General features: G+C 43.7%; 1 protein-coding gene across 3 annotated transcripts in view; it reads left to right on the top strand.

Moving 5' to 3' along the window:
* Positions 1 to 21,697, top strand: part of HEXB (hexosaminidase subunit beta) — a 285,155-nt gene that overhangs the window by 123,948 nt on the left and 139,510 nt on the right. For all 3 annotated transcript variants that reach the window (XM_085632321.1, XM_085632320.1, XM_085632322.1), the window contains exon 7: positions 1,483 to 1,615. In XM_085632321.1, the coding sequence (XP_085488447.1) occupies positions 1,483 to 1,615 (133 nt within the window). The remainder of the gene's footprint in view (positions 1 to 1,482; positions 1,616 to 21,697) is intronic.

The following is a 21,697-nucleotide window of genomic DNA, read 5'->3' as shown; positions in this document are numbered from 1 at the left end:
GGTTAGGGGTGTCTCTAGCATTCTGCTCATTATTTTTTTGCTTTAGTTTGGCCATCTGGCATTTCATCTGCAGGGTTTGTTGGCTTGTGATACAGCTGCATGTTGCTCAGCCTGATTTCAGGCTGCCTGTGGCACAATGAAGAAGGTGTTGCGCTAGTCATTATTTTAAGCTTGGCTGGGAAAAGCAGGAAGTACTTAAGCCCCATTTCTGAGTTTTCTCTTGAACCCCTTGAAGGTCGCTATCTGATACTGAATTGCCAGCATATAGTCTGTGGGGGGGGGAGGGAACAACCATTACAATGTGATCTTTACATTGCATGCCATTGCAACGCGGTTATTACAAGGCATATGCCATACAACGCATTACCATTACAACGCAAACTTTTAGCACACATATGCCTTTACAACACAGGCGTGAATGGTAAAGGCATATGCGTTTCAAATGCTAGTATTGGGTAAGTATTATGTGTTTGTATATAAGGGTGTGTATGGGTTTTTAGGGTGGGGTATCTGTTTTTGAGTGGCAAGGGTATTTTTCAGATTTAGAGTGGGTATGGGTTTTTGGTTGGCAAAGTTATTTCTAGGGTTTAGGGTGGGTATGGGTATTTGTATGGGAAGGTTAATTTTAGGGTGGGTAAGGGTTTTTGGGTGGCAATGTTGATTTTGGGGGTTAGGGTGAGTATGGGTTGTGGGGTGTAATGGTTATGTGTGTATGTATACACACACCTAAGAAATTATGTAAATGTATATAAAAAAGTGTAAGGAAAAGAATAACTAGATGGCATTGTTTTGTAAAGTGCAGCTAATTCCGAGAGATTATGGCTCGTAATACTGTTTTATCATAACGTTAACACGACTGAGAACGTTTTTCTGCTAAATATGAATCATGGACAGGAATCGTTTGTAATAGGATACAGAAAGATAATACAGTGACAACGCATGTGGGAGTTTACTAGGCAATTATATACTTGAACTCAAAACATCAGCCGGTGCTGCTTTTTTGTCAGACCACAGTAGAATACACAATTCCGTCAGACACATAAAACATTTTCTCTTTTTCTTCGTGTCGTTGCAACCTTTCAGGAATAAACTGCTGCGAGAAGGGCTCTGCGCATGGGGCGTTTCACTGACTCACAGGATGTTTGCAAGATGCTTTTGGAAGGAAGTCTGCTTAGACTCTTTTTGATTCGAGGAAGGAGTTTGCATTTCAGGCATAAAATACTTCAGCTTTCGTTTCATTTAGTCGTGTGAATACGTATATAAAATCTTTGGCGTTGTGAATAAGATGTGCATTTTATACTGAAGTGCTATCTCTGAAACTCGTGTATAACATGAGTTAATATTTGTTTTTAGAATAGGTTATTATAAAAATGCGGTGCCCTGCTTAGCATCTCTTGGTTGCTTATTTTGAATTTTGCATGTCAGTCTATCCTATTACTCTTTTGTATAGTCAGTATTTTTTTCTTTGTATTCACTTTGCAGGGATCGTATCAGCCATACACACATATTTACACTCCTGTTGATGTCCGCCTGGTAGTTGAATTTGCTCGCTTTCGGGGAATTCGAGTTGTGCCAGAGTTTGATACTCCAGGGCATACTGATTCATGGGGGAAAGGTGAGTCCTACGACTTTAGTAGTCTCTTGCAATGAACATGTGCAAAAAAAATTGTATAAGGGTTACAAATAATTGTTCCACTAACTAAAGCGCTTTAAAACAACTTCACATGTTTAATAGCGAGCGTATTGAATTGCCAGAACTACTCCTATTTGTAAAGAAACTGAGCATGCAGGACAGTTCTCCAAGGAGTTAAGATTTCTCTGTGATGGAATACTGATAGCAAGTCTCTCGTTCAATCCATTTTGCAACATAGCGGACTAAAACATTTCTTCTCTGAAAAATACTAGTTCGGCTCTCTCCTGCCATTCTTTTATGTCTCCAATTATTTCCTAATAATTATGATTACTAGTGTACTCCTCTTGTGGGTTTTGTACAGCAAATAGCAGTCAATGTCTTTCTGTGGCCCTCTTTCTCCCAAAAATACTTTCACTTTAAAATGGTAAGTCTGAGCCTCACAAGGCGTTTATCCAGAGAGTGCATGCCCTATCTAGTCAGGAATTCTGTCAGATTGCGGACCATGAGACATCCCTCTCTCTTATTATAAAAACATTTTAGCATTTTTAATTTTTTCCAGACTTTACCCTTGGGAATAGAATCACAAAAAAATGGAGTCCTAGGCAGATAGGCGCCCCCCTCGATTACCATCACAGAAGTAAGTCCCCTCCCCCCAAACAATTGACTAACACATAACAATACAATTTTTACTATTCTGCCTCTGTCCACCCAGTCCCTCAGTTTTTGCGTTGTCATAAGATCGGATTCTGAAACAATAGGAGTCTTCACAAATTTGAAGGGCGATACCCTGGCAAGGCAAGAGAAGCCCCTTTCACCACCATTGAAGAATGTCTGTCATGCTGAGCAAAGGTCAGCCTGACAGACACTCCATGTTCAGGGTAGGCAGCAAGGTGCTTTACATGTGCTTAATGCGCTGATGCGTGGCGGAACTTTGCAGGGCTGAGGATTTCACTGCCAGATGGGTGAGCTCCTCAGTGCAGCAAAGAGCTTAATGGTCCTTTCATCATGGTGAGGGAGAGCATCACAAGACCTGGGCGCTTCAGTTTTAAGCCCCGAAGTGCCCAGGGTAGAGTGTCTATCATAACACTCTTCACAGAGTGGAATGGGGTCAAACTCTCACTGACCCCATCCCACTCTGACTTATAAGAGACTGTCGCCTTTTCTCATTGAGAGGAGGCAGCAGTTATAACCTTCCAGGAATCTGAGGCTTCCCTCAAGATCATTGCTGAGGTCCAGTAAGTGTTATTTTTTTATGTTTGGTGCATGCGAATTTGTTTGTAGGAAAGTATGTGTATTTGTGACTCCATGCTGTGAATGGAGGGGGGTGGGTGTGTGTGGGGCTGTGAGTGAGTGAGCGTGTGTGTGTGTGTGGGGCTGTGAGTGAGCGTGTGTGTGTGGGGCTGTGAGTGAGCGTGTGTGTGTGGGGCTGTGAGTGAGCGTGTGTGTGTGTGTGTGTGTGTGTGTGGGGGGCTGTGAGTGAGCGTGTGTGTGTGTGGTTGGGTGTGTGTGTGGGTGGCTGTGAGTGAGCGTGTTTAGACTGCCTGCCACCCAATCTGCCCACACACCGCTTGAATTTCCGGCTGTCAGGGAGTACCAGGGTAGGTAACAGACAGTTCAAACATAAGTTATTGCGGCCTTTGAAGAGATGCCTCTGCTTTGGAAATGACTGCCATACTTTAAGGTAGATCAAAGTTCCTATCCCAAAAAGGTGGATAGGCTCAATGCCACTTTTTCCATCTGAGGTTGTGTGATCCCCTCCAGGATCGGGATGCACCCATACTAGCTTTGTCAGTACAGCGGCATTAGCAGCCGAAACAGTTCCAAGCATCACCAGTACATGAAGATCTCACTATTCAGTGAGAGCGGTTTCAATATGAAAGTCTTCACCAGATACAAGTCTAGATGCAACGGGGAGAAGGGCAAATGGAAAGAGTGAAGCAATTTGCCATTGGTACTTGGATTGTTGGTACCAGAAGTTAAAGTTTAATCTGTACAGAGAATAGCAATCATTGAACATTTGGGTTCTCGTTTGGGGCAGAAGATTGACCCAGGGCAGAACCTTTCTGTCTCACCCAAAGTTCCACTCAACTCTAAATTTGTTCCTCATGTTCCATACCCTTGCTTTTATCTAGAGGGCCTTTGCTTTCAGTTCACTCCCCCTTGTGGACAATGACTCTGGTTTATATTCCTTTTATCTTAAGTATTTACACCACTATGAATATTTGGGAGACTTTGTCTCCCTTTCCAGCTACATCAGTTATCACCACAAGGAAAAGCGCAACATCTAACATGCCCACTGAAGAGGAGGTGGTTCTAGACCATGCACACCTTAGGACCAACATGGTTAAAAGAAATAACAAGCACTATGATAAGGTCCATATGATCAAATTACTTTATTCTTTTTTTGATACTTATTAAAAGAGTAACAACCCCATGTGTCCATACTACATCTCCACCCTTTGCCAGCCACATCTCTGCCCCTCACCACACTGACTTGATCCTCTCTGCCTCACCCCTGCATCCCTTACCTTCTCCAATATAACCCCTACATCCGCAATTATTTTTTCGCTCAACCTTTTTCTGTATGACCTATTGTGAACATTCTTTTGTGTTTAGTGCTTCATTGCATTTGTGCTGTAAACTCCATGCTTTAATACATGCATACCAACAAATCATCAATTGGCTCAACTTCACCTAGTCAGCCAGTGCAACAGCCCTCTGTTCCAGCAGGTTTTTGCCTAACGGTCGATGCTGACACTGAGTGAGCAAGACCAGCCTTACCTAAGAATGCAGTTTCATGTGAACTTGCAAAAAGACATGCAAGATAGAGCTGTTCCTATATCTAAGCCTGAAGCTATAGTTTTTCATTTTTCTAAAACTGACCCAATAATACTGTCCTTGTGTTTGTGATTATGGAGCAATTGACAGGTCTGCACTCTGAACCTGTGGGGTTCAAACCGTTTGGTGCCTAGTATTGCATGCCAAAACACTAACTTTTTGAGAACCTCCCTGTTCAGTTTGCTGAAGTCACAGCAGCTCTAGACAAATGACTGCACCTGTGGTGCAAGGGTAGCAGCATCACCTTTGTATGGCGGCCGTAACACGTATTTGTATAAATTTGCTCCCCTAAATACTTAGGAACAATAAGACTGTTTGATATTTCATTTTCACTAGATCTACTCGTGTGGGGGTAATCCCAATGATCCAGAGTTCCCCGTTATACATGGGGCTGAATGTACATTCATTTAACTTTTAAAGGTAGATTTAGTGGTTCCAAAATGTTTGATACTATTCAGGTTCAGTTACCTGATCACGTGTATTTTCAGTTTGTCTAATTTTTTCCACTCTTAACACGGCGGACATGATTAAAATGTCCTATATACTTTCTGGAAGAGGAGAATACTCCTGTTTCACAAATATATGCAATACTGGGTTGCTCCGACATTGTCACTCAGCCAGTTATCTGTATTTTGTCTTCAAAGAGGATCCTATTGGAAGAATAGATTTTAAAAGGATAGCTTCTGCTTTAATATCAAAAGAATTTAAGTTGCGTGATATAAGCCCTAGGATCTGTAAGTCCGTTTAGCCTACTTCACTCTGAGTGAAATTCTAATTTTGATGAAGATGTAGACAAGGGTGATCTAGAGGAGACCAGCTGGGTGAAGATCACTAACACGTTATGAGGGTTGAAGAGATTTGTCACTTTGGTGGCATGAATATTTTTCAAGGCTGGAAATTCATAGACATGTGGATCCTGTTGGCCGAGGTGAATCTTTCTGTCCTGTTTGGAACAGTAAACACAAGGAGATGATGGACGGAGCGCTGAAACGTTTCAAACAATCACCCCCAGTCACAGATCTGGTTTGAATCCATCGTTCTTTAGCTCTCTCCGTCACCCCAGTTCAGACATCGCCATATGCAAATCAGTCTTGAGTCTGTACCTCATCGGAACAGTCCAGACCGAACTGCCAAGCCAGGTCTTACCTGGACCGGAAACAAGCACCCTGGGACCGGTTTCGGGCTAACAGCCCTCTTCAGCCAGGCTAGCTTGAATCCAGTGGCAAAGTGAGCAAGGGACCCACATCTGGGCATACCCTGCCAACTTAGGGCGAACAAAGCAAATGCAAGGAGATAATGGACAGAATGCTGAAACTTTTCAAACACTCACCTCCAGTCACAGATCTGGGTTGAATCAATTATAGTTCTTTAGCTCACTTTGCCATCCCAGTTCAGACACAGCTATATGCAAATCAAATGTTTAGAACAGCACTCTTAGCCTTATTTTGATCGTGGTGAACATCTCACAATTCCTAATTGCATGTAAATGGCACTAACTTTGAAGAGCTTACAGCTGCTTAAAGACAGGAGACTGATTAATATGGAGCTTAAAACTATAGAGAATTGGGCACTGCGTGAAAGGTGCAACATGCATTTTAACCAAACATCCAAAGCCACTAAAAGACCCATTCAGGCAGGAACACACCACCAACAAACACACAAAGCAGTTGTGACTTGTATCCTTGATACACATGTGCTGAAGTGTAGAACACAATCCTGCTGGGCGGAACACATTTTTTGAAGGACCTCCTGAAGTGAGATCCAGAATAGGTCTTCCCACCTTACATCTCTCCCCACCTTACATCTCTCCTCGAAGTTGACTCTCCAGGGCACTTGAGATTTGGAACAGGCTGACTAGTTGTGAGATCATATAATGCAGTTGTTGTCCATCTGGAACAGGCAACCTATTGTTCCATTATTACCTAACCTTTAACCTCCCCATTCCACCTGACCATCAGACCCTATGTGCACATCCCTGCCTGCCTGTTGACCTTGCATGTCCATCAGCAGCAGTGGGAAAACTGATCTAAAACAGAGCAAGCTCCTGTTCGAGCAGCAGTGACCTATGGCATGCGATCAAGGACACCTCCTCCTGCGCCTGATCTGCTGGTGGTGGAACACCCGCAACCAATTCTGGACATAAAGTTGATCTTCTTGGAGCTGAAATCCAGTCTCCATGAGACTGGCACAAACATTGATCATTTAAATGCCTAAATGGACCTGATGAAAGATAGACTAGACAATCTGGGGTTCTGCAGCAGCCATGCAGAAACCTGGATCTCGATCTTCGAGGATGAGGCCCCTACTACTAAGGCTACATTATGGCGACTTGAACAGGAACTATTGAGGGTGATGACCAAGAACAAGGACTTAGAGTTGCATTCACGAATAACATCCATCTAATGTGGCTCCCAGAGACCACCAATATGGGTAAGCCTGAACTCTGAGTTCTTAAAGGCAGAAATCTTCGGTTTCAAGAGCTTTTCTGCACTCTTGGGGGTGGAGAGATCTCAGATTCCTGGACTCCAATCCTCCAGTTGGAGCCTTTCCCAGGCATATTATTGCAAGGCTACTGACCTACCGCAGTCGTGATACTGCACTCCATCTGGCCAGGTAGCATGGCCTCTTGACACACCAAAGTTCGACCACCTCTGTCTAACCTGTCTTTACCCTGGCTGTACAGGAAGCATATAGGGCATTTGCCGAAAGGAAAAACATCAAATATGCTTTTCCCGGCCCTTCTCCACATCCATGTGGGTGAAAGTGTGAATCTATTACCAATCACAGGTAAGTACAAACATTTGTCAAGAAAGCTGACAAGCCTGACTCTGGGCACACGACCAGCGCCACCGCACCAAGCTCACATCGCACTACTACCGGGGGCTAACGCACTGGCCCGCAACACTGACAGTGATTCAACATGAAGGCTGCTTGAACAACTTGTTGCTCATGGCTTACTGTATAATGTGACTGTTACTAAGGGAAGCGGTGCATTCCTATTCTAACGCCTCGTGCAGCCTATTCCTGGGTTACAATAACGTAGACCGCATCGGCTCCGATGCCCTTGGTTTCATAGTTCACATGTTTGCAAGACAGGTCCTGTTTGATATGGCGTGGTGGGTGGTTGGCACTAATCCCTCCCCCGAACAATGTACTTATTGTCATGTTCATGGGATCTTTATGAAATGGGTATGCACTGACAGTTTGGGTTATCACTGTGGGTGAGAGGAGGATGTAAGTTACATCTTATTTATTTTCTGTGGGGGTATTTGTACCGCAACTTTCATTTGCACAATGACTAGATGGCATTGTGCAGATCTTTGCCAGGCTCACCCTTGGAAACTAATAGGCAGGGTCAGAGTGATCACATGGAATATATGTGGTCTGAGAAACCCCAAAAAGACTTCAAATCCTAGTGCACATGGATAGGCAGAACCTTGAGATTGGGTTCCTACATGAGACGCCCTTGAGGGTGAATGGGTACTGAAGAGTTTGCACGCTCATGGGATAGGTTGACTACTTCGCCTCCTACAGCACTTGCGCCAAAGGCATGGCTATAGTCATTAAAAACAAATCCTTAAGGTTCAACCCAATATTTCAACACACGGACACTAAGGAGCGATATCTGTATGTAGAGTGCACACTGAATGGCTCTCATGTCACCCTGATTAACTCCTATGCCTCTAATATGTACAGTCCTGAGTTCTTTGAGGGTGGCCTTTCCCTATGTTTGCAGCATATAGGACTTAAAATATTATGGGGGGTGACTTCAACTTAACCCTATGCCCGAGATCGACAGTGCAACTCAATTCGTATTGACCACCTGCCTGGCTCTTATGGCAGATGATGCACTGAGGAATGTGTGGCGGGAGATATGGAAAGGGAAGAGCACACACTGCAGCCCACGACTCCTGTTTCCTCATTGATTTCTGGCTCTCCTCTGCAGAAGTGCTCCCATGGATCATAAAAATAATATACCAACCCCACACACTGTCCAATCACTCCCTAATTGGACGCCTGCTTAAGCTTCCTGCAGACAAGCTAACATATACCATCCCTGGTGTTTTCCCAATGGGATACTCTGAGACGTCTGCCTAGAGGACCTTTGTGAGACAGTCTTGGTGTGTGTATGTATGTATATGTGTGTGTGTATATGTATATATGTATGTGTATGTATATATATAATATATTATACCGACGTGGGCTACAGGTAGGCAGGACATGCTAACTTGGCTCAGCTGGACTGCAATTCATTGCGGGAGTGATTGGACAGTTTTAAAAGGCGGTTGGAAGGTAGAAACTGCGATGTTATAGGCATTTGATAAAGGTAATCTACCGAAACGCGTCATGCCTCTGCCACATTAAAGATCCTCCCTGGTATCCCCGTTGTGTCCCCTTGATTGCTTAATCAGAGATCGTGATTGAGATATATATTCAGTTTGAAAAGCGGCAGCCAACTTCCGGGGAGAGGGTCCGTCAACAGAAGCAAACCAACTTCCGTAGCAATAATGAAATGTTCGAACTCCCACAACCTCCGAGCGTGCGGCGAAGGAGAGACGGACCACAGGAATCTTCAGGCAAGAGTATTTATTCGACCATTACGACCATTTCTCTCAGCAAACCATGACGCGTTTCGGGCTCGGAAGCCCTTGTTCACATGCGGAGACAAGTTGCACTGAATGTTTTGTAAGCGCTGGTCTAGTAACATGTGATCAGGAAGTGGGTGCACACTTTGCAGCGCTTAAACATTCAGTGCAACTTGTCTCCGCATGTGAACAAGGGCTTCCGAGCCCGAAACGCGTCATGGTTTGCTGAGAGAAATGGTCGTAATGGTCGAATAAATACTCTTGCCTGAAGATTCCTGTGGTCCGTCTCTCCTTCACAGCACGCTCGGAGGTTGTGGGAGTTCGAACATTATATATATATATATATATATATATATATATATATATATATATATATATATATATATATATATATATATATATATATATATATATATATATATATATTACCTACTGGCGGTCGCCAGTAGGTAGTTATAGTTAGGACCCTGTTTCCATAGGAAATCCGCAACATTCTATTTGGAATAACTTTGGCGCCGGTCGACGAATCCTCGCGAAATTTTCAAAATAGGTGGGGCGCTACGCTCCGCTCCTACCCTGAAAGTCTCGGGGGGGATTCGTCAAGCAGGGGCCGAGAAAAAAGGGGGGTCCCAAAACGCGTTTTCCCCATGCATTTTTCCATAGGACCTTTAGACACAGCTACAGCCCGAACGGCTGAACAGAATTACTTGAAAATTGGCAGAGAGGTAGCCATAAGGTCAAGGAAGTGCCTTGTGCAGGTCTGGTGTAAATCTGTTCAGTATTTCCTGAGAAAATAGCATTTAAAAGCATATATATATGTGGGCGGAGCCTAACCACACATCTCCTCCTGAGATCTGATTGGCTGTCAGCACTTCATCCAAGAAGTGTTGGCAGCCATCTTGGGACCAATATACATGATAGCACCTCATTAAAAAGCATTGCAGTTAATAGAAGGTTTTAAGACTTTAGTTACATTATAAATCATTTGTTGATGGTACCATACTCATTTTAGGAATTGTGGTATGTTCTAAGGTGATTTCACCATGTGAAAAAGCCTTCTGCTGGGATATCATGATTGAGAGAAAAATATTTTCTCATGCTTTTACCACAGAGGTTTGGAAGGTGATCTATAGGCTAAATTGAGAGCTTATTTTCTGTAAATTCACATTATCTTTCTCAGTCATGTGAGAATGAAGTCTGACATTCTCAGTAAAACATGTACATCCAACAAGGGCAGAGACTGTCAGTTGATTCCTTTGTGTTCTACTGCAGCTTCCCAGAGTGTTCCAAAGAACTACTAGAGCGCTAACAGTCCTACTTATGATAAACGTATGGCACACCTGAAGCCATCTTGCTTGGATTAAAGTGGTAACTCTTAAAACATTTAATTTAAAAAGGAACAAAATGAGGGGGTTCATTTTTCCATAAAAAGTATGATTAGTGCTGCAGAAAGAAAAATTAGGGCACATTTTGAGTGACTTCTCAATTCCTCTTCTATTTCATTAAAAAATTCTGACATGCAGACTGAAACATGCACTTTCAATACCAGCAGCAGTTTTCCCTGGTGAGCAGTAGCTTTACTACAGTGATCTAATGAGCAAAAAGAGTGCTAACATTCTGAATTTATGGCAAATGTGTGACACATCTGAATGCCTTCTTGATGGAATCAAAGTAAAAAACTGAAAGTATTTCCTACTGAGGAGACTGCAGTAAATGAGGAAATTAGGAAACTTCATAACAAATAAGTCTCCCAAGATGGCCACCAGAGACAAAAGAGCCCAAATGTAGCCCAAATATCACCCAGATGTAGCCCAAGTATAGCCCAATGACAGAATGTCCCAGAATGTTCTTAAAAACAACTAGAGCGCTTACTGTCTTCTTTATGACAAAAGTATGGCACACCTGAAGCCATCTTGATTGGAATAAACTGGTAACACTTAAAACATTTAATTTAAAAAGGAACACAATGAGGAGGTTCATTTTGCCATAGAAATTATGATTAATGCTGAAGAAAGAAAATGAGGGCACATTTTGAGTGACTTCTCAAATCCTCTTCTATTTCATTAAAAAATTCTGACATGCAGACTGAAACATGCACTTTTAATACCAGGAGCAGACTTCCATGGTGCAGTAGTTTTACTACAGTGATCTAATGAGCAACTAGAGTGCTAACATTCAGAATTTATGGCAAATGTGTGACATATCTGAATACCTTCATGATGGAATCAAAGTAAAAAACTGAAAGCCTTTCCTACTGAGGAGACTGCAGTACATGAGGAAATTAGGAAACTTCATAACAAATAAATCTCCCAAGATGGCCACCGGAGACAAAAGAGCCCAAATGTAGCCCAAAATCACCCAGATGTAGCCCAAATATAGCCCAATGACAGAAGTGTGCAAAACACTTATTATTTTGTGTTTTTGCAGTGTTATATAGTGCAGACTTGTCAGGTATTGGAGTGCTTTACATGAGCATTGGTTACATCACACAAGAACAAATTCATTTTGGTTGTAGACATGGGGAGACTAAGTGATTTGACCAGAATCACAGAATGTCGAGCTGAAGCAGAAACTGCAACCTGGTTCCCCAGTTGCAAAGTCTGCAGTTCTGGAAGTAACACCACATCCTCTCCCCTAAGTGCAACATTTAATCAAGTGGTCAACTGGATAAAAAAACATAAAGATAACAAATAATTTAAAAGTGCTTTGTCGCTATTTGAAAACTCAGAAAATATGTCCTTATTTTAGTCTTTTAGAGCACTAACCATAATTTTGATGCCAATAAGACCCTCTCATATATGTAATTTCTAAAGGAAATGCTCTAGGTATTACAGTTTTGATTACATCAAGATGATGTCAGGCGTTCCACACTTTTGTAATAAATATAGAATGTTAGCAATTTAGTTGTTCATTAGGATACTGTTGAGAGGCAGAGGCCAGGGGCACGGACTCTGAAAATTGAAGGCAGGTAGGAGGGTGCAAAGGCAACAATTTAACCACACTGAGCAGGCAGGAAGGGCCGTGGAAGCACAACAGACTATGGAGGGCAGTGGAAAGGGGGGCAGGGGCAACAAACCAACAATACAGGACTTGCAAGAGAGGCTGTTGGAGGGAAGATCTATTACGGGTCAAGGAAGCTAGGGGCGGTCCCCAGATCCCCGGGAGCCACCACAGAACTGAGCAGGAGAGTGAGTCAGGGACAAAAGGGGCACCTTAATTTGAGCCGGGGTGCCTAGGAACGCTTGCTCCAAAAATGAAGAAAACAGACATATGAGACATGGAATTGGAGGCAGAATACAATGGCAGTTTAATGAGAAGATGCAACTTCAAAGAAACCGCAGAATAGAGACATAAAGTACAAAATACAGAATCCAGATAATCATACAGCTGTCATAATATTCTCTGTATCTCAATTAATGTACTGACAGAGAGAGAGAGAAAACACATCTATAAATGCATCATGAGAAACAAGTTACACCAAGGAAAATGTTACCTAGGAACACTCACGTTTACTCTTAGAGCAAGCATTCCTGCAATTACAATACAAATTCTTTTAAATGCAAAAGTAAAGAGAACAATGGTTAAACATAACATGACATTTCATATAGGTAAAATAGAATAAGATACTTCAAGCAGAGCAAGACATTTTAAGCAAAGGAAGACAAGAGCTCCCAGCTCTTGGGGAAAACCTGCACTGCCTGTTAACCTACATACAGACGGCGAGGTAGTCCGTCGATATCTGTGGGTGCTCCCTTTTTATATCATTTTGTGGGCTCCTTTGCACGCTACATCTACCTACGTATGCTACCCAAAAGCTTCGTCTGCAGATTTTACCAGACATTTCGTCATTTACCCACTTAATGCTGACAATGGACTGGGTGAAAAGGTCAGTCTCTCAGGCCAATCGCTTATCGTAAGTTCCATAGAGCAAGCAGAAAATAATGGGTATTGTACGGGAATTCAATATATTCATGTATAAAATCTCCTCAGTTCTCCTAACTTGACGCTCTGCGGTTGCCACTTCCTTAAAAGCGGGAAACCTGCCCAGGAAGCAAGTACCAGTCCAGGATGCAGCCTACTGTATGTCGACAGCTTCAGGGGGATGTTGAACTTTGATACCGAGCACGGAGCACTCGGGTAGGGTGGGGGCTACTAGTTTGGATCAGAAGGCCTCGCAGACCTGCCTTCAGACTGCTATACACTAAAATTGCAGAGCTATGGTCAATTCAACAAAGAGGCCTACATATTGAACAGAAGGGCCTACACAGGGGTTTTATGCTGGCTGAGTGGTAAGGATGTCTCAGGATAATTATATAGCAACACAGGACCCGCTGGTCAATTTAATACGGCCTACAAATGCAGCTGGCAGGGCAAGGACAAGGGTCTCATACTTCAGGTGTGGACAGAACGGGCCAGGGGCCCCCTGTGATACAAAATCTACCCTCCTTCAAGGCTGTGGCAATGTAATAGACCATTGTGGGCAGAAGGAAGAGGCAATGGTAGTACAACCATACATGCCAACAGACCCGATTCAGCCAGGAAACGTCCAATGTTTTTAAGCTCAAATGGGCTTTATTTGATCTGTCTCCTGTCTACAATATCCTCTTTTTCAATGTAACTCAAAGGGGAAAATCAATACCCCAGTTTTTTTTCAAAATCTCCCTCTTACCAAGTTCAAAATGTTCGCAAGTATGGTACATTGGATCATGGAAGGAAATGGGATAGGGACATGGACTTGGATAACAGAGGACAGGAGGGACATGGAGAGGTGCACCAAACTGACCCTGCAGGGCAGGCATCAGGGTTTGCAGCAGCACAATACACCACACAGGGCATGCAGGACGGGAGTGCAGCACAACAATCCATAGAAAGCAAGAGGGAGGGGACAGGACCATGCACATGGACAACAGAGAACAGAGGGGCAAGAGGCAATGGTAGCTAGCTGACCATAATGGACAGACAGGAGAGAAAGCTGCAGCATAACAGACCATAAAGGGCAGGAGGGACGGATCAGGGGCATTACAATGGAACAGACAAGCCAGGAGGGAGGGAGTAGGGCTGGGGGCAAGGGGGCAGGGCAGGAGCAGCAAGATAGCCATGGAGGTCAGGCAGGATGGGCACTAGAAGCAAGACACACCATGAAGAGTAACAGTGAGACTGTGATGGCATACACACAGACCATGGAGGGAAGGTGGGAGGGGGTCAGGGGCAGCTAACTGACCACACAGGGAAGGTGAGAGGGGCCATGGCAGCACAGAAGACGATGCATGGCAAGTGGGAGGGCTAGTGGCAGCACAATGGCTATGATGGGCAAGAAGGAGGGTGGAGGGGCATGCACAAAGGACGATGGAGGATAGAAGGGAGGGTCAGGACCTGTGCACAGACAAGAAAGTTCAGGGGAAGGGACCTCACAACAGACCACACGGGGCAGGCAGGAGGAGCAGTTGCAGCACAACAGACCAGGGAGGGCAGAAGGGTGTGGCAGTACAATGGACCATGTAGGACAGGAGGAAGAGGATAGGGGCATGGCATGTGGACAGGCAGGGTGGAGGTGGCAGGGACAGGTTACAGTCATCTGACAATGCTAGGCAGGTGGGAGGGGAGTGGCAGCTCAACAGAACACTCAGAGTAGATAGGAGTGGCAGATCCATGGAACATGGTGGGCAAAAAGGATGAAGCAGGGGCATGCACAAAGACATCGGAGGGCAGGGGCGAAGGAGAATAGGGGCAGCAAGCTAAGCACAGAGGCTAAGCAGGAGGTAAATGATGGGCCATAGAATTGGGCAATGGAGGGCAGGAGGAGAGGACTGGTACATCATGCTAAATGGAGGGCAGTGGCAGCACATCAGACCATGCATGGCAGGAGGGAGGAGGCTAGTCCATGGATTCAGACAATAGAGGATAGGGAGGTGGTGGATGGGGCAGCAAGCTAACTGTTCAGAGAAGGTGGGTATTAGGAACTTTATTGTTTTTAAAATGTGTGTCTGTGCAAACTACTTAAAATATGAACAAGTATGCAGCATAATCTCACTTTTATTCAGGAAGAAGAGGACGTTTGTGACTGTGACTCCGGGCTCACTTGGCAGAAACACCCCCTGACCCTCCACCCCCTATCGCAAAATGTAATGCCCGTGAAAAGGGTAGGTGAACACAGTGTTATATAGAACATAGTCCTGAGACCACGATTGAAAATGAAAACTAGATATAGTGTATGGTATAAACTATGCACCAAAAAGTGTGATATAAGATGAACCGGGCGTGAAATATAATATGCAATACATTGTGCGCAATGACAGATTCATTGGAGAGCGCGAGCTAGCACAGGCACTAGCGCGTGCTATGCGATATGCGCCTTGGAGTGTAATATGCACAGGGCAGTGTTGTGTAACCTAACTAGTCTCTAAAGTTGTAATATAAAATATGTGCTGGGGAGTGTAACGTTGCATATGCACTGTGACAAAGATATGGATCCCAGATTGTAATATGTATGGCATAGCACTGTGCGTTATAACATAGGCATCGAGAAAGGCACGTTAGATGGGGCAATATAACCCGTGCGAAGACAAGTGTGGCATGACATATTCACGGGGTGGTGTTACAGTGCACATGGGCTAGAGAGTGTCATAGCATATGCACTAGCTAGTGGAATACAACACAGAGGTGTGTGGCACTCGGCAGGCAATGGTGGGTGTAACACAGCATTGGGCTCTGTCAGGAGCACGCTGTGACTCTCAAGTGATGTTCGTCCCCTTTCCAGAGAGTAAAATAAAAAGTATTACACATCCGGCAGTGGATGTGTGTTTTATTAACCGTGAGGGGGGTTTCTTGCATAGTTTTGGTCGAATTTTTGTCGAATCCCCTTTGAATGGCTTGGTGTGCATGTGTATTAAATGTGCCCGTCAATAGCTACCCATGTTTGTATAAATAAACGACAAGGGTGTCTACCGGGATTAGGCACGGTAGGGCATCAGACATGTCAGAGCTTCACTAGTGGTGTAAATACATTCCACGTGGATTCAATGCATGCATAGTCGCCTTTTAATGAATATCACGCAAATCGTCATGGTGATAGGTACGTACGGTTTGTCCAGCATGTCCTAGGTGTGTCTATGAATATATATTTTTTTAAAATAATAAAAAACAGTGGCCGGCCCTGGGGATTGGGGTCAAAAAAATATAATTAGGAGACTGGCCCTGGGGGATGGGGTCATCAGGGCCAATAAATTAGAATAAGAAGGGGAACCAAACAGCCCCCCTTCTTAAAAAAACTAAAATAAATAAAAGACTGGCATCGTGCCGGAGGCCATGCCCCCTCCGTGCAGCACTCTGCAAACGCGCCCCCAACAGGCATCTCCAGTATGCGCCAGGGAGCTGCGCTGCAGCCAGGTGTTCTGAGGCCAAGCCCCTTTTTACACCTCTCTGCAACGCAGCTCTGTGGCGCTTACTGGAGGTACCTAGTGGTCTAGTTTGACCCTAGGGACCCTTAGGATTCAAGGGGACTTAATCTCTCAACTTAGAACAGCCACAGGGCGCGTTTACACAGTGGTGAAGGGAGGGGACGGGGCCTGAGGTGACGTGTGCAAATACGCACTATGGCACGTTTTAAATTGGGGATATAATTTCCCTTCAATACTGAGGGCCCCTGGGGGCTAACTAGCCCACCAAGTGCTTCCAGTAAGCGCCACTGAGCTGCATTGCAGAGAGGTGGTCCAGGCCGTGCCACTTTTTACACCTCTCTGCAACGCAGCTCTGTGGCACTTACTGGAGGTACCTAGTGGGCTAGTTGGACCCTAGGGACCCTCAGGATTCAAATGAACTTAATCTCCCAACTAAAAATGGACACAGGGCGTGTTTACACAGTGGTGAAGGGAGGGGACAGGGCCTGAGTTAACGTGTGCAAAAACGCCCTGTGGCCTGTTTTAAGAGGTAGTTTTAATCCCCATGCCCTATTATATACTAGGGGCTTACAGAGGAGGTCATGCTAATCACAGGGGGACCCCAACGCATAATGTTCCCTAGTGTATGTAGGTGTTTTCACTGTATTCTAAGTGTCTTTTAACATAGCACTGGCTCTAAGACTGGTTAGTCAGACTCAGTTACCACCAGTATCCGTCTGAAAAAGTTGAGGGTACAGGATGATTTTGCAACAAGGCTTCTTTCTGCTCTTCTTTTTGTTCTTTCTGCACGTTATCCTTCTTCCTGCACTTATCTTCGTATTTGAGGACTTCTGTTGCTTCTTTCTGCACTTCTTTTGTTTCTTTCTGTGCATTTTTTCTTCTTTCTTCACATGTCCTATCTCTGTAGGCATAGTTAGAAATTAGCATTTAAAAAACCTTTGAAATTCACAGAAAAAACCATAGGTTTCAGGCACGTTATAGTTAGGAATTAGCATTTAAAAAACCTCAGAAATTCACTGAAAAAACCATAGGTTTCAGGGGTGTTATAGTTAGCTGGACTTTTCACTTGTACAAAACCATTGAAATTCCCCCGTTATAGTTAGTTCAGCTAACTATAACTCGCGCGCCCGCAATGCACTGCTGATGACGTCACATATTACATCACTCATGACATGGTCAGTGACATCACTCATGACATCACTGATGACATCTCAAATGACATCACTCATGACATCACTGATGACATCATCCTTGTGATAGAGTGGCAGACCTCCTCTCACCCTAATATAACCTTCGATACATACATTCAAAAATAGAGACTAAAATTTTCAAAACAATGGACATACCAATACCAGTTACAACAACCTCTTCAGTAATTCTAAGATCCACATACACATCCACTCATTCACCAACAGTCCTATACAGTCACTCATACATGTACTCACTCATCATATGTACTCATACAACTATACATCCTGTTACACAATGCCACTCATCCATAGAGTTACTCACACACATAGTCACTCATGCTAATAAAGAATCAAACATACATTTACTTGCATATACAGTTATACACACACCGCCATACTTACTTCTACGGAAACTTACACATACTTAGTCTTTTAAACAATCACTTATAGAAACACATACTTATTCATACAGGAACTCTTTCAATCTCTCACTCTCACATATACTCACATATATACACCAATAGTCACATATACTAGTTTAAAACATATGTAGTTACTCATAAAGACACTATTGAGACAGTCATTCACTCACTAACACACCCATACACACACTCATCCACCCATACAGTCCTGCACACATGCTGTGTTCAACCCATACAGTGAGTCACTCATTCATGCACCAATGCACTACGTAATACCCCCCACCGAACCATGCAGACACTCAGACTGATACTCAAAAAACCAACTAATAACCTATATAGACACCCATGTAGCTACTCACCAACCCATGCAGCCACTTATACACAAAGTGAGAGACTGATACAGATATTTACATATTTAAACATTACTCACTAAGCCATGTATTCACTATGATACACTTAATCAGTCAGTTACACAATCAATTTTTTCAAAAACAAATCATCCATTTAGACACTTATATACCCATTTATTCTTCCATCGACCTTGAGATGTACATATATAAAACATATTTAATTTTCAGAAAAACACACATTCACTGGAGGATGTCATCAGTGATGTCATCAGTGATGTCATGAGTGATGTCACTGACCATGTCATGAGTGATGTAATATGTGACGTCATCAGCAGTGCATTGCGGGCGCGCGAGTTATAGTTAGCTGAACTAACTATAACGGGGGAATTTCAATGGTTTTGTACAAGTGAAAAGTCCAGCTAACTATAACACCCCTGAAACCTATGGTTTTTTCAGTGAATATATATATATATATATATATATATATATATATATATAATAAATATATATATATATATATATATATATATATATAAATTCACTGAAAAAACCATAGGTTTCACACATGTTATAGTTAGCTGGACATTTTACTGATAAACCAATGAAATTCCCCCGTTATAGTTACTGTAGGCAACTATAACTCACGCGACCGCAATCCTCTGCTGATGCCAATACTGTATTTAGACACTTATTTGCCCATGTCTTCTTCCATTAAATTTTAGCTATACATATATTACAAATATTTTTTTTTCATAAAGACACATATGTCATCAGCAGAGGATTACGGTCGCGTGAGTTATAGTTGCCTACAGTAACTATAACGGGGGAATTTCATTGGTTTTTTATCAGTAAAATGTCCAGCTAACTATAACATGTGTGAAACCTATGGTTTTTTCAGTGAATATATATATATATAATATTCTCTTTCTCGTGGGAGTCTTAAAGTCTCTCCTGACGCCGCTGAGACATGGGGAGGCCAGACTACGGCACCTAGAAATGACATACAAATTAACCCATAGACTGCAAGCACTGTTAGAATTGACCAAGAGATCAGGGAAATGATAAATATGGCCTAAGACGCAGAGGCCTGTACATATGGCGGAGTAGATTGCCTGAGCAAAAACCTCTTGTGGTGTTAAAGGGAGCTCAAATGCAGGAAACTATGCCCTCCTTTTAAGCTTCAAATATTGACAGGTAGGACTGCTATAATCTGTGAGTTCCAGGCGTACTATACATCTCTGTACACTAGCCAGACATCGGTGACAGATTCTGACATGCAATAATACTTGGACAGCATGATGCTTGCCTGGATTGAGGGGGGCAGTAGAGAGCTCCTCCATGAGCCTTTAACCCCTTCGACGCTCATGACGGAACGGTTCCGTCATGAGCGTCGGTTGAGCTGTGCTCATGACGGAACCGTTCCGTCATGAGCCCGCCCGCGCAAGCAGCAGTCAGCACCGCGGGGGAATCCGCCCCGCATGGAAGGGGTTAAAAGCACAAGAGTTTGTGTTCGCCATTGACAATTTGACGAGTGAGACAACTCTGAGCGCGGACAGACTCGCAGCTGAGTTTTACAAAAAGTTCAAATTTATACTAGCGCCACACCTTGCTACACTTTACCAGGAGGCGAGACATTGGAGATCTACCCCAACACTAGAGGGGCGGTCATTACGATGATACTGAAGCCAGGCAAGGAGACAGCTTTGCTAGCCCTGCAGACCACTATTCCTACTGACTCGAGATAATAAGATACTAGCTCACGTTGTTGCAAACAGATTGGCTCCTTTGATGTCCAGCATGGTACTCTCAGAACAATTGGGTTTCACCCCGGGCAAGGCCTTGCTCAATAACTTGTGCACTTTTTGTCATGCAGAAGGTACGCCCAGAGGTAAATGCCATCCCTGCTCCTTGATGCCGAGAAGGTACTCGACTCGCTTGAGTGGACTTTTCTGTTCACCGTGCTACGTCGGTGGGGTGTTTTCACCCCTCAAAATACTGAACATAATAAACCTACTACATACAAACCCCCTTGCAAGGATCTGACTTAATGGATGTCTTTGAGGCCATTTCCCATTGGTAGGGGTACGAGACGGGGGTGCCTGTCTCTCACTCCTATTGGCTCTAGCCATGGAGCCAATGGCCACTTGGTTGCGAACTACACATTTTCAAGGGGGACTCGCATTTCTGATTTAAGCGCATATTACTGTTATACACTGACAGCCTATTGCTCTTTGTAAAAGACCCAGACACAAAACTTGCACCGCTCGTAGCTGAATTAGCGTGGTATGGGGAAACTACTTGCGTACACTAACTGGTCAAAGTCCAAAACGTTTTCATTGACCGCAATGGCCCACAGATGGGCAGTAGACTTACCTTTGCGTTGGTGCGATGGCTCAGTCGGATACCACTAAATCAAACTTTATTTATTTATTTTTAAACTAAAAACAGTTTTGAACAGGCTGGTCAGGCGGGCCGCAACCCGAGACTATGGTGGGAGACACTTGCACTAACTTATGATCAGAGAGGGTTTATAGTGCCAGGTGTGGAAAGATATTACCAAGCAGCTCAATTGCAATATAAAAACATCAAGTACTATCTGGCGAATTCCATACCTGCATCGTCTCCAGGGTCCGAGACCAATCCAGACCTTACAGACAGTCCGGTGCTCCACCTGGTCTTATCTGTCAAATGGCGGCTAGGGCTGGCCATTGACAATTATACTGACTGGATGTACCTCTCCTTAATAACCCCTCATTTCCTCCTACGTTACATGCAGGAGTGAGGCACCAGCTGAGAGACGCAGACATCCTTAAAGTGGAACAATTATTTATTGGCCATACATTTCTTACCTGTGACCAATTTTATGCTGATGAGTCACTACGTCACTTGACGTTTTGACACAAAGCATTATCCGCCTGGTCTACCTTTCCTGTGGGACAGCCTGAGTTTCCCTCTCTCCCACCTCATTCAAAAACCACATCAGAGACGCGGTATCCATGCTGTACACAGAGTTGGAACCCTTCAGTTTATATCTTGCTTCGGTAACGTGACTGATAATTTTGGTTAACGTGGTTCAATATTGGTACGGTACCTACCTTATTGCTATGTATATTTACATTTACCTGGGCTGCTGTTCAATGCTTAAAAGTATTATTGTTACAGATTGCACCCTCATTGAGGGGATTGTAACTCAAATGCTCGTCGAGGGTAGACTACCGAGCCTAGGACACATGCCTCTGTGTGTTGGTTGTATTTTCTAGAACTGAAAACTAAATTTGGAA

The sequence above is a fragment of the Triturus cristatus genome, chromosome 2_1 (genome assembly GCF_964204655.1).
Source record: "Triturus cristatus chromosome 2_1, aTriCri1.1, whole genome shotgun sequence".
Taxonomy (NCBI): Eukaryota; Metazoa; Chordata; class Amphibia; order Caudata; family Salamandridae; genus Triturus; species Triturus cristatus.
This window is presented reverse-complemented; position numbering and strand designations above follow the sequence as displayed.